The 13,402-nt window shown below is 44.0% G+C and overlaps 2 protein-coding genes and 1 long non-coding RNA gene across 3 annotated transcripts in view; all 3 read left to right on the plus strand.

Annotated features, from left to right (window-relative positions):
- The window catches only part of LOC125727738 (uncharacterized), a 98,459-nt gene that overhangs the window by 38,337 nt on the left and 46,720 nt on the right, over nucleotides 1-13,402 (plus strand). The window lies entirely within an intron of this gene.
- LOC125727739 (uncharacterized) lies at nucleotides 3,712-6,439 on the plus strand. The gene is made up of 2 exons (XM_049004651.1): nucleotides 3,712-4,076; nucleotides 5,326-6,439. The coding sequence occupies exons 1-2, from the start codon at nucleotides 3,965-3,967 to the stop codon at nucleotides 6,069-6,071; spliced, it is 858 nt and encodes a 285-aa protein (XP_048860608.1). The 5' UTR covers nucleotides 3,712-3,964; the 3' UTR covers nucleotides 6,072-6,439.
- On the plus strand, nucleotides 6,475-7,263 carry LOC125727745 (uncharacterized). Its single transcript, XR_007388834.1, has 3 exons — nucleotides 6,475-6,486; nucleotides 6,602-6,946; nucleotides 7,179-7,263. It is a non-coding gene; the product is annotated as an uncharacterized LOC125727745 (long non-coding RNA).

Raw genomic sequence — 13,402 nt, forward strand, 5'->3', positions numbered from 1 at the left:
GTGGGCATCTCCGGGGGAAACTGTCGAACTGTTTGGGATGTGAAAGGCGACCAAGTGCAGAATGGAGAAGTATCGAGCATTCCGCTGGATGCATTAGAGAACCAGAGCGTACCTCTGGCAGATACGTGGTGGCTGTGTGGTCAGGAGGGAGGATTGAGGCCTCCTCTCCCCAATAATTATGGAGGCCTCTGCACTAGGGGGATGTTAGCTAGCCAGGTGGATATTTACTCTGACAAACAGCCCTCTAGGTCCCACAGGTTTGTTACGAGCTGCGAAGATGATCCCAGTGTGTATATAGATGCCATATGCCAGCCGAGGGGCATTCCAGAGAAATATAAGGTGAGAAGTGAGATAGCTGCAGGGTTTGAATCATTATTAATTTGGCCTACTGTTAACAAAAATGTGGAATGGATACATTATTTGTACTATAATCAGCAGAGGTTTACCAACTATACTCAGGAGGCACTCGCATCTCTGGGGGAGCAGCTTCAGGCCACCAGTCTGATGGCCTGGCAGAACAGGATGGCCCTGGATTGGCTCCTGGCAGAAAAAGGGGGAGTGTGTGTGCTGTTCGGGGATCAGTGCAGTACGTTTATTCCTAATAATACAGCCCTGGATGTTTCATTTACTGAGGGTATGAGAAAGTTGCAGGGGTTACAGGATGAGATGGCGAGAAATTCGGGACAACATGACGAGTTGTTTGACTGGTGCTATAATATGTGGGGTAGTTGGCAGTAAGCCCTTATGAAAGCACTCTGTGTGCGTGCTGTGTTCATTCTTGCTTTGCTACTAATCTTTTGTTGTGTAGTTCCTCTTGTTCGCTCCCTAGTGGGAAAAGCGCTGTCTCAGCAGGCGACTATAGCTGCAATGTTTAGAGTGGTGGGAGGACCGTTTGGAGCGGCAACCTCCTGGACCAACACGGAAACGGATGGCGACATAGACACCTTGGATACGCTCCTGCCCATAGCTGAAGTTCGGCCGTACCGCCTGTGAATACTCCATGTTGGAAACGCTTCAGCCTGCCTGCCGCCCACGACACCTGGGACTTTCCTGCTCATGACAGAGTGCCTGTTATAGTAATCTACAGTGTTATCAGTTAACCTTTCAGTTATCTTTGTATTAGCCGTATATGTTTATGTAATGAGCTTGTGGTAGGTGATGTACTCCTGGTAGATTATGTATTCCTGATAATATATGCAATGTATCCTGGGGAGTTCATTGCTGTTGGTTGATTCTGAGTGTTGATAGTTTGTGAGCCATGTCAGCCATGGACCCCGAAGGGGGGCCGCGCCTGTGGCGGGCTGGGAGTGGAATTTCCCTAGATCTTAGGGTTTTAGCCCTCCCTCCTAGGCTGGATGGACAGAATTGTGTGTGGGACTCTTTAGAATCCCAAAGGGGGGAAATATATGGGATATTATTTAGCACTATACAATGTAGAATATAATCATTACGGTATTATTAAAAAGCATGCCAAATACCCGTGATGTAATCATTACAATGTAATCATTATAATGTAATCAACACAATGTAATCAATTGAGTATGTATTTGCACCTTGTATTAGCCTCAAACTTTCTGTTAGCTACTTTATGTTAGCCCTGAATGCATGAATATCCACCTTTATTAGTGTTATGCCTTATCATTATGTTGAATGACAAATATATTATCAACCCTCTAATTAGACAATGTGCAACAGGTTGAAGCTGCCAAGGTTTGCTACTGAAGGAAGGTATTCGCCCGAGTTCCCCAAAAGTTCACGACTGAGCATTTTTAAAAAACCAATTGGAGATGGTCGCACCACCATTATGTTCGGCTGAGGGACCAAACAGTAAAAGAAATGATGGACAAACTTATCACCTAGGGGTGTGGATTGATGTAAAAAACAATGATTGTGAATGGTTGAAGGAATGATGATGCTTAAGTGACGAGATATTGTTCAATGATAAGAACTTGTATAAAAATAGGTATAAAACAGTACTGGACACACTTTAAGTGTCCGGCCTTGGTTGTAACTTGTTTGCAATAAAGACTGAATTTGGATCTACACCAGCGGCTTCTGACTTCTGATTTAGCAGGGAATGAAAAACCACAAAACTAACATTTTGCCTTTTTCCCCATCTGTAACTGTTATTATGTTATTATCATTTAGAACTGAATATCCATACTCCCTTTTAATCTCATGCATCTTTTTTATCATTCCCCAGACTTTACTAATGTCAGTTTCCCGTCCTACTGAATTACAGAAGGACCTCCAAAACTCCCTCTTTGCTCATTTAACTACCCTCCTTACGTTAGCCTGCAACTTTTTGTACTCAATCAAATTCTGAAAGTTGTGAGTACTATTTAACATTGTAAAAGCTTTGTTTTGAGACTTAACTGCAGTATCACATTCCTTTGTTTACTATGAGATCTTTGGTTAGTCTGCTTTGCTGCCTCTAGAATTACTGCATCATGGTTAGATTTCTTTTGTCCGACATAAAGCCGGCCCTGCAAAACGTCACCTAACGTCACCAAGTCACATGGTACAAAAACCTACAAGACGATCGTGACAGATCGTGCAGCACGTGCAGAGAGCAAGTAAGATCGTGCAGCACCTTTCAGCCGGCATAACTGTAAATGTCGCTATTATGTGCCCCTGGCTTATTTTGTAAATGTCTCGTAAATGTTCTTGTTTGTTTTGTTAATCTTAATGGTCACTGGTCAGCTATTACTTCTGTTGTAATTTAAAGCTTCAATAACAAAAATAATAAAAAAAACCTCTCAGCCGGCTGCACAAACTGGAACTGCCTCCGTGACACAACTTTGCCCTTATTGGCTGAACAATTTTAGCATGACGTTTGTATCTCTGGAAGTTCCGATGCGTTATCTGCTATTTCTCCCGAAAAGCCTGTAAAGAAGTAAAGTTTCAATAAATGCTCTAATAGTACACATAAGTTAATCGTTTATTTATTGTTAGTTACTGTAATCTTGCGCTGCTTTATGTGTTTAATCGACTAGACTGTGAAGAAGGCATTCAAGTAAGAATTGCATTGTATTCTGTGCATGACAATAAAAACTTTGAATCCTTGAAATAAATGTATTTCATCTTTTTCCTGGCAGCTATCTTTTCACTGCTAGCAGTTTGGATCAGGAGTTGGTTATTGTAGAAGAAGTAATGTGCATGCAGGTGATATTTGTATAGATGTATCTACACCCTTCTGGCAGTGCGGCCATCTCAGTCAGGTCTCGCACTACGAGGAGTAGAAGTTGTCTAGTTTGGCTGCTGTCAGTTTATATTACAAGTTTATATTACAGTTTATATTACAGTTTATATTATTATATTACACTCCTGCAGCCGCCGGCAGATGGCGCTCCCCCTCACGTCAGCTGGAGTCAGACCGAAGTGAAGTCGAACGCACCCAATGGCTCCTCCCCATTCCCAATTATCAAAAAACCCACTAATTGAATGGGTCGCGTAATTATCGCTATGAATTCTGGGAGTCTGTGCAACTTCAAGACCGCAGCTCTCGTGTTACTTATAACAAGGAAGGAATATTATTCTATATTTTTAATGGCGACCGAATGATTGATTGATATAATGTAGTGTTTCATTCTATATCCTGTTTTGATAAGATATCGACATTTCGTAAACATTCGATATACAGTTAAACCATAATGGGTCCGTCTTGTTTCTTTGTCACCCAGAAACTTCACAACTGTGTTGTGAGCGGATTTTCAGCGCTTATATGTTTTTAAACTTGTCTTAAAAATTTGTGGTACTTCTACGTTTCTGCGCTTTTGTAAATGTAGATCGTATGTTTCGTCATTTGATTAAAGCGTTTGAAGACTTTGCAGCGCTCTGACACCAATCGGCCACCGTAGCTTAGCAACCGAATCATAACAATTCTTTTCCGTTTAGAGTTTTCATTTGAACATTTAAAGCAGCTCAGACTTGCAGTTTATCAGCAAGAGAGAAGACGCGAAAGATGTCCATCGTGAAAACCACCGTGAATCTCCAGAGGATTGACTGGCTGCTGCCGAAAGGTGCAGTCAGTGTGCGGATCGCCCCGGAATACATCCCCGGTCCAGTTGGCCGAGGTAAGGATGGCAAAATGATGCCCAGACTAACTCAGCACTTAAAGAGTTAAAGTCAGAATATGCTTGACTAGTCTTCTTGAATCTTCTGTTCTATTATCTTGTTTTAGAAGTACATGTCTAAATAATAAGGTAGTTCACCTTTAGCTTTAATATACGGGAGTCTTTTTACATGTCTACTGCATTATATTATATTTAAACATCAGAGAAAATCATCATGAAGTGGTAAAGTAACAGCTGAATATGTCCTAATATACGGTGTTTCCCCGAAAATAAGACAGGGTCTTATATTAATTTTTGCTCCAAATGACGCGTTACGGCTAATATTAAGGTAGTATTTTCCCAAGTATAACATGCTACAGTATATTTACCGGTATTCATGAAAAAAATCCACATTTATTCAAACACAGACATCATGTCATCTTCTAACAGTATCTTTCCATGTAAACAATTTGACGGTGAATTTATTCATGAACAAAATTCTGCTGTATACTGCATATGTTTATTCAAATATAGTCGTAATGTCATGTTCTTCTGGAACATCATCGTAAATCTCCAAGTTCCAGATTCCGTCCTGAATATCTCGCAACTCAATTTCCTGTAGAACCAGTGTCCCCAATCTCTCATGTTTAGCAATAACTCTGTCCTTAAATGAGCGCCTCTTGTCCATGTAGCCTTCTCGTAGTATAACCGCATCTCATTCTAGTTACCGTACAATCCATGGGACAATAACTAGGGCTTATATTACGGGCTTCTTGAAAAATCATGTTAGGGCTTATTTGCGGGGAAACGCGGTAGTAATCAGAAAAAGCATAAATCTTAGTTTGGTACCTTGAGAGTGAATAAATAATGCAACTTATGGAAAGTGTAAGATAAGTAAAGGATTTGACTTAATAGTCAGTTGTTGATGCCAGCATTTGGATTGAGTGGGCTGCTATATTTGATGCACATGAACCTTTCCAATGTTGTTTTTCGCTGTTGTTCTGCGTATCAGGGAATCTGTGCACAAACTGGCTTGTTTTTATAGGTCAGGTTCCCCTGCTGAAACGCAGACGGCCCAAGTCAAGACCAGCGCATAAGTTTCCCAAGCGTGTGTTTCCTGTATCCAATAAAGACGGCAGAATTTTTCTTAGTGTGCAATACCGACTGCCAAGTGTGATATCTGTGATGGTTGTGATGTAGTGTTGTTGTACAGTGACATAATGTTTCATTTAAATTAAATATGCTGTCCCCTGTCTTTATAATCCCAAAGGACAAACCAGTTCCAGTGATGCTGGCCGTCGGAAGAAGTGCTGCACCAGGCCGCCGGCAGCCAGCTCCCTGACCACGTCTGCCTCTCCTGGATCTGCTGCCATCCCGGTGGCAACCAGCAGGGGTCAGCAGGGCACAGGCCGCCGTAGAAATACGGCGGGAGGCCGGTCAGGGCGAAGAAGGAGGTATGACCAACAGAAGGGGTTAGAGCCTAAGCCCAGCTCACCAACCTTCTCCTCCTCTTCATTTTTATTTCCGTCTTCAGCCCCCTCCCCTTTTGTTTCATCCCCATTTCTTTTTATGGGCTCCTCTGTTTTATCCCCACACTTAGTCACACCTGTAAGCCCAGCTCCACATCCATATTCAGCTCCAGGCCTGGTTCATCTGACCCCTCTGCTTCAGGCTCCAGCACAGGCTGTAGCCGCCTCATCTCACCTGGAAAAATTCTATTGGTTGTATAACTATTATGTAACAAAGTACTCTAAAATGACCTATGACGCCAAGTGCTTTACTGAGTACTGGTGTCAGGAGTTTTGGAACAGACATTTAAATGAAATTAACTTAGCTAAACAGGGGAAGAATGAGGATAATGAGGGTACTCATTCAACCAAGAGGCGTAGGATTGATGAAGATGAGTTCATCTTTCCTATTGATGCACTGGAGCAGCTAAGTACCATGCCCAGGGCTCAGGAGATGGGTGTGGAAATGGGCTATCAGTCAGATGCACATAGCTACATTTCCCTGTAGATTCAGCACATAATTACACAAGAGTTGTCATACATACTTAGGATAAGATAAAATACCATGTAGTTCTATAGCATAAGGTACTATAGGATAAGATTAAGATAGGATAAGGTTAAGATTGTATATAATAAGATAGGACAAGTTAAGATAGTCTTAACTTGTATGCCATTTTATGTTTTACAAAGACATGATAAATTACCATAAGTTTAGGATAAGATTATATAAGATAACATAGTATAAGAATAAGATAGGATTGCATAGCATAAGATAAGAAAGATAGGATAAGATAGGATAGGTTACGGTAAGCTTAAGATTGTATAACATAGGATTAGATTAATTATAAATAAAGCAGTCCTCCTTAGAGGGGGGGTGGTGGAGGGAATATTTAAAAAATAAAAATAGGGTTAGTTAACATAAGGTAAAGATAAGATTGTATAACATAGGATTAGATTAATTATAAATAAAGCAGTCCTCCTTAGAGGGGGGGTGGTGGAGGGAATATTTAAGAAATAAAAATAGGATTAATTCAGAAGGTTAAGATAAGATTGTATAACATAGGATTAGATTAATTGTAAATAAAGCAGTCCTCCTCAGAGGGGGGTGGTGGAGGGAATATTTAAGAAATAAAAATAGGATTAATTCAGAAGGTTAAGATAAGATTGTATAACATAGGATTAGATTAATTGTAAATAAAGCAGTCCTCCTCAGAGGGGGGTGGTGGAGGGAATATTTAAGAAATAAAAATAGGATTAATTCAGAAGGTTAAGATAAGATTGTATAACATAGGATTAGATTAATTGTAAATAAAGCAGTCCTCCTTAGAGGGGGGGTGGTGGAGGGAATATTTAAGAAATAAAAATAGTATCAGTTAACATAAGGTAAAGATAAGATTGTATAACATAGGATTAGATTAATTGTAAATAAAGCAGTCCTCCTTAGAGGGGGGGTGGTGGAGGGAATATTTAAGAAATAAAAATAGGATTAATTCAGAAGGTTAAGATAAGATTGTATAACATAGGATTAGATTAATTGTAAATAAAGCAGTCCTCCTCAGAGGGGGGTGGTGGAGGGAATATTTTAAGAAATAAAAATAGGATCAGTTAACATAAGGTTAAGATAAGATTGTATAACATAGGGCTACAGTGAAGAAATCAAAAATTTCAAGGCAGCATGAAGGTAACGCACAATCAGGGATGTGCAATTTCTGAGGCATGTATTCAAAAAAAGTATTTTAATTGTGTTTTATGATTCATATTTGACTTGGTTCATGAAATAAAATGTTTTTTTCTACAGATCAGTGTTTTTGTATTTTGTAAAATACGAGAAATACTGTATGCATGGTAATGTCAGGTGTGCAAAATGTTTGTGCTAACAAAGGACACAGAGCCCCTAGAAGGGCACAGAGCCAGGATGAGCACCACAGCGCTATCCAGCCCATGGCTGCCGATGGTCACATTCCACCAGAACCCCCCAACACTAACTCCCCAGGGAACTTCCAAGCAGCAGAGCAGATTCCAACAACCGAGGATCAAAGGAAAAGAAAAGATACTGGCAGGAAGAAGATGATCTTGTGGCCAAAGGTTAAAAATGTAGAAGTTTGGAGAACAAATGTGTTACAAATGAAATATTATTTGAAATGTGCTACAGCTTAATCATTCTATCATACATCTATCCATCCATTTTCCAAACCGCTAATCCTACTGCGTCGCGGGGGGTCCGGAGCCTATCCCGGAAGCAATGGGCACAAGGCAGGGAACAACCCAGGAAGGGAGGGCCAGCCCATCGCAGGGCACACTCACACACCATTCACACCTACAGGCAATTTTTTAGCAACTCCAATTAGCCTCAGCATGTTTTTGGACTGTGGGGGGAAACCGGCGTACCCGGAGGAAACCCCACGACGACATGGGGAGAACATGCAAACTCCACACACATGTAACCCAGGCGGAGACTCGAACCTGGGTCCCAGAGGTGTGAGGCAACAGTGCTAACCACTGCACCACCATGCCGGCCCAAAAATTTAAACAAATTCATTTTAAAAAACTTTAATCTCAGAGCCAATTGCCATTTGCCCACAAATATTTCATTTATTATTGTTTATGATTATAAATGCCGAATACATTCCTGGAGCCTTCGATTTAGCATACACAGTGCCCTCTACAGGATTCTGTCGAAACAGCATCTCTCAACCTCGTTCACAAGATTTGTGTCTTTTTCACAAAACGTTTTTCTTTGTAAATCCCAAAATCTTCCTATAAATGTATGTATGAATGCTTCTCGTCTTTTTCAGTCACACGAAGCCTTTATAAATGAGCTCCCCGATTAATCTGTTTACATGAAAACATCTTAATTGCGTTAAGGCATGTAAACGTAGCCACCTAACGAAAGGTAACCACGTGACTTAGCAGACTGCATGTTCCTCATCTCCTCTGTATGGACCATAGAGCTGTGTATCGGAGAGTCTGACAACACGCTACGTTTCAAGATACAGGCATTACAATTCAGATCGCTGCTCTATTTTGCCATTCTTTTTAAAAAATCTGCTTTTAGGAAAACATGGCACATTATAGAGAGCACACCACCAAATGGATGAAATCTGAGTAAAAACATTTGATTTTTAACGCAATCAGAATAAAGGGGTCTGCATTTATCACTGTCCCTGTAACAATCCAGCATCGTAGCACTACAGCTATTTCGGATTCAGCCAACGAATAACGTTGCTAGTCAGCAGCCTTGTGCAAGCTACTGAAAATTACTAATTACCAATTACTGTATATAAAAGTAATTATAATAAGGGTGGGATTCGACCGTGTGTCTGCCTGGGGGGTCGCCGGCCAGGATCGCCAGCAGTTTGGACGTGTGGTTGGTGCGGCAATGTGCTGCATCAGCGTCTGCTCCCTCTGCCTGACCTGCCCTGTATAATTACATAATCAAGGAAAATAACAGTGGGCTAAAGGTTGCATAGTGATCACATTAACATCGCGTCGATGTTGAAATACATGGTGCAAACAAAAGTAGTGGAATTACACTGACGAGTTACTACCAACACTGCTAGGCAGCTAGGTTTGCTAATGCTAACGTTAGCAGCGCACCCATATGCTACTTCCTCTCGCAAGATAAGGCAGCGTTACTGTCACTGTAAATACAATGAGATCTCTTTGGAGCAAGCCTGTCGATACCATGTTAAGTGTAAAACCACAAGTAAAATACCTTAAAAATAATAGAAATATAGATGGTGCTGAACCATGGTGAACAGTGGAGTCATAACAGAGGCTGTGCGTTGTGTTCAGTCACCTTTCACTGTAAATCACACATAGCTTCACAATCTTTTGTGTCTGCTCTGAATCCCTCAGGGCTGGAGTGAAAACTCCATTCACACTAACATGGTGCCAAGTGGTATTGGGTAGACATGATTCTATCCTTTTTGGAAGTAATTTGTTTTACTGATTTAAATAAGTTTTAAAAAATTTCAAAATGTAAGGATAGCTCATTGTATCCAAAGGGATGTGCCAAGCTTGCAGTGTTGATGTGCTGCCACCTTCTGGGAAAACGATGAACTGATTTTCAGATTAAGAACATGTATGGTTTTCTGGTATCATTTGAGAACCGTTCATGCTGCGAACCTATGCTTATGGGTTAGGGTTAAGCTTGGGTCTAGAGCTCAGGGTACTTCCAGGCTTGGAGGCCAAGGGTAAGGTCTCTCTTTCCCCATGTAAGCATTTAATGATGATCCAGCACCAGGGCTTGGGTAAGTCACCACGAGTTGGGAGCCTCATTCCCCAGGTAAAGGATGAACGATGTCCATCCAGCCCGGGGATTCTGGTGAACCTCTCCTTACGCTGGAAGCCTCCTCCCTCAGGTAAGGGTTTAAGAATCTCGCGGTACTTTCATTGAGCCTTGGGGTTCTGGAGAAAAATCCCAGGGCCATCCAACTGTAGCAGTGTGGAATTTTGCGGGTAGGACTTGTTGATTATTTCCGGTAAGTGTGTGTGGGGACCCCTAGTGTGTGGAGGCGTCATTGGCGTTTCCCGGTCCGGTAACTCCCCTTCCACACCGCAGTGGTCTGCCGTGGTACGCTGGCATGCTGGCTGAGGTTCACACTTATTCTGTGTCTTGGTGGGAGGTTTTGCTGTTTTAATTAGCGTTAATCCTCTGCTTGATTTAAATGGCTAATGGTAATATTTTATATTGCAGTGTTTCTCTTGTGTCTGTGTTGCAGCTCCAGTGGTTGCAAGTTATTCTGGTGACTAGGCCTATAGCTACTTGTCAGTTGCTTTACTTGATGTGTTTTAATTGTAGTTACGGTTGTTGCCAGGATTACAGTTTCAGTTGCTCGTCAGCTTCAGTTTATGCCTCTTCCAGCAGGTTTGTCAGACAATAATAGTTTGAACCTGCACTGTGGCTGCTGTGTTTCCTACGTCAGTTTTTCTTTTCCGTCAGTCTTGTCTTGTCCTCAGCCGGTCCGATGTCGCCCAACAACTGCTGCTTGAAGCTCCTGATCCTCGGTGGGACATCGGCGATGTGCTGGGAGCCTTGGAACGCGCTAAGGATCGTCGCACCTTTTCCTGCATTTGGAGCTGTTTCATTCCCTAGTTCTGCAACTTAACAGACTTTGGGCCGCCCTTTCTTTCTGTATGGGACTGATACAGAGGGACAGCCTGTATTCTGCTACTCATTGTTTGCACTCTTCATAGTTTTCAACACTCAGATTCTTGGTTAGATTGGGGTATTTTCTGGGAGACTGTGAGCAGTGGCTGCCTCGATTGATCTGGCTGACTAAGATTTGATTGGTCTGGGGTGGTGGTGTTCACACTTTCACCTTGTGCAGTATATTTGTGTGGGGATCAGTGTGGTGGAGCACAGGTGTGTGTGTGCGTGTGTGTGTGTGTGTGTGTATGTGTGTGTGTGTGTGTGTTAGTTTAAGGGACTCTATTCCCCCTTTTGATCAACTTCCCCGGACACCTGTCTCCTGCTTGAGTTTAGTCAGCCAGTGGCCAAAGGCTGGTTGCTGGTTTATTTTTTAAGGTTGTTGATGCTAAAGCGCTTGTCTTGTTTCTTTGTTTTATATTTTCAACAACCTGTTAATAGTACAAACACGTCTCTAGCTCCATTCGGTAAATGAACTTGTGTGCTCTTAATTTAGAGTAATTTTTCCTGTGGTGAAATACCCCAGGTGGCGTAGTCGTGTCCTTGTACTACTGACCGCTCTCTGCCACAAACACTTTACTCTGAACCTAAGCCTAATCCTAACCCTAACCATAGCCCCAAACGTCATGTCCTGCCACCTCCCTGACGTGGCTCTAATAAGCCATGCCTGCTGCTCGTTGGTCTCGCGTCTCGTTCCATCCCTCATGTTAAACACTCCCAGCTACCTCCAGTCTGTTCCCTTGTTATTCCTGTATAAGTGCTTCCTGGCCCTGTGTTCCCCATTGATGTGGTGCCCTCCATGTTGCTCGTTCCCTAGCCTCCCATCTTGATCCCAGTAAATCCCAGTTTATTGTCTGACAACACCTGCTCCCAGAGTCGTTCATCCTGGCACCCAACAGACTGAAGGAACTCGACAAGCCCCAGTAGGTTCCCCAGGTCCCTACAGCCGATCACTGCTGCTTGTGTCAAGCATACCTAATGTCGCTGGTTCAGGCCGCAGTACATCTTTCCCCAGAGAGAATGGCCCATCTCTGACGGAGGGCATAGCCGCCCTCTCCCCGGACTCCCAAGTGGAGGGTGTGACAGCTATAGCGGAGATCCTCAGGGCCCTCTGGAATGGAGTGAGTGTGCTGAACCCCGCAGAGGTGGGGTGCTCTGGAGAAAAGGAGCCCGCCGTCTCCATGTCGTTTGCCGTAGGGCGACCTGCGTCCTCATTGTCACTTGAAGTCTGACGATGATGCTTCTCTGGGATTTACTGTGATCCCCCTGTTCGCCAAAACATGCTCCCCAAAGCTCTCCAGCACAGAAGAACAGGCTTCACTCCTAGTTCTATGGTTGTCAGAGTGCTGGACCACAGTAGAGGTCGGACTTTGCTTCAACATGGTTTTATTGGAAGTCTGCACACAATACAGATGTTTCCTACCGTCCTTCGTTCCAATTAAATGTGGAAACGTTTTGTCAGCTGGCTGGACAAGACCCTACTGCCTCTTTTAATAGTACACATAGTAGTGAGCAGTGGTGACGTAATGGTTAGGGAAGCGCACTCGTGATTGAAAGACACTGCATCTACAGCATCTGGCCCAGGAGAGCCGGCCGTTGCAGTCGTTACATCCGCACTTAAGGCTCCCGGCCCAGAGGGCCGCTCAGGCCGCACCCACAGTGTCCAACACAGGTGAGGCCTTGGTTGCCTCTAGGCTTCTCATAGACTCTGACACGGTTTCCTGGTAACCAGCCGACACCTGCCACACTGCTCCATAATGTCAGGCCAGCGTCCACCTCGCTGTCCCCTGATGCCTGGCCAGCACCCACCTCAATGTCCCAAGACGTCCAGCCGGCGCCCACCTCATCTCCTGACGGCCTGCTGGTGCCCACTTTCTATCCTGACGTCCCACCGGCACATGCCTGCAGGCTGCCACCAGCCCAGAGAAGATGGATCCAGAGGATGTCCTGCTGGAGTGCCCTGGGTCCTGCTACGTGGGTCCCTCCTTCATCCCAGACTCCGGTTACTCTGGTCCCAGTTTCTGGTCACCAGTATCAACAGGAGTCCAAGAAAGCGGCAGGCTGAATGTCTGTCTCCCAGAGAGGGTTTGCCAGTCTCTGCTCTTGCCCTGTATGTCCCTTGTCATCTTCCTGTTCCTGTCCTGTTGTCTCCTTGCTGCCCTACTGCTCTGCGGTTCTCTCATCACCTCCCAACCCCTCACGTCCTCCGGCCCTGCTGGCCCCCCCAGACCCTCTGGTCCTGTGATTCGGCAGAGTTCAGCCTCACCTGGAAAGGGGCCTAGGAGGGTCCCCAGCCCGAGTCTTCGCCTGGCTTCCCTGGATGCCCCATCTCTCCTTGTCTTCTGCATCCTGTTTCCCTGTTCTTGTTGACCCTCCACCTGTCCGTCCTGTTTTGGGGTCTGACAGGACTGCTGTACCTGTGGTTCCTAGCTTTTCCTTTATCCGCTCCATGTCCTTAGTGATGTCCTGCAACTGCTCTTATGTCTGGTGTTGCTGTCTGTCTAGTGTTCTGTCTAGTCTTGTCTGGTCTTGTCCTGTCTACCATCTGTTCTGTCGTCCCCTGTCTAGTCCAGAGTCCAGTATGGTTCCATCCCTGTTGTCTAACCCCCTTGGACTTCATGGCCGGAGTGCATGCTTCTGGTGGGTTGGGGGGGGGGGGGGGTACTGTCACATTAAGCAATGCCATT

The sequence above is a fragment of the Brienomyrus brachyistius genome, unplaced genomic scaffold (assembly GCF_023856365.1).
Source record: "Brienomyrus brachyistius isolate T26 unplaced genomic scaffold, BBRACH_0.4 scaffold115, whole genome shotgun sequence".
NCBI classification, from domain to species: Eukaryota; Metazoa; Chordata; class Actinopteri; order Osteoglossiformes; family Mormyridae; genus Brienomyrus; species Brienomyrus brachyistius.

Bases quoted from the DNA above. Each gene is read 5' to 3' on its own strand.
- LOC125727739 (XM_049004651.1), top strand. From the start codon at position 3,965: ATGTCCATCGTGAAAACCACCGTGAATCTCCAGAGGATTGACTGGCTG. The intron at 4,077-5,325 runs GTAAGGATGGCA...ATAATCCCAAAG, and splicing joins CCCCGGTCCAGTTGGCCGAG to GACAAACCAGTTCCAGTGAT.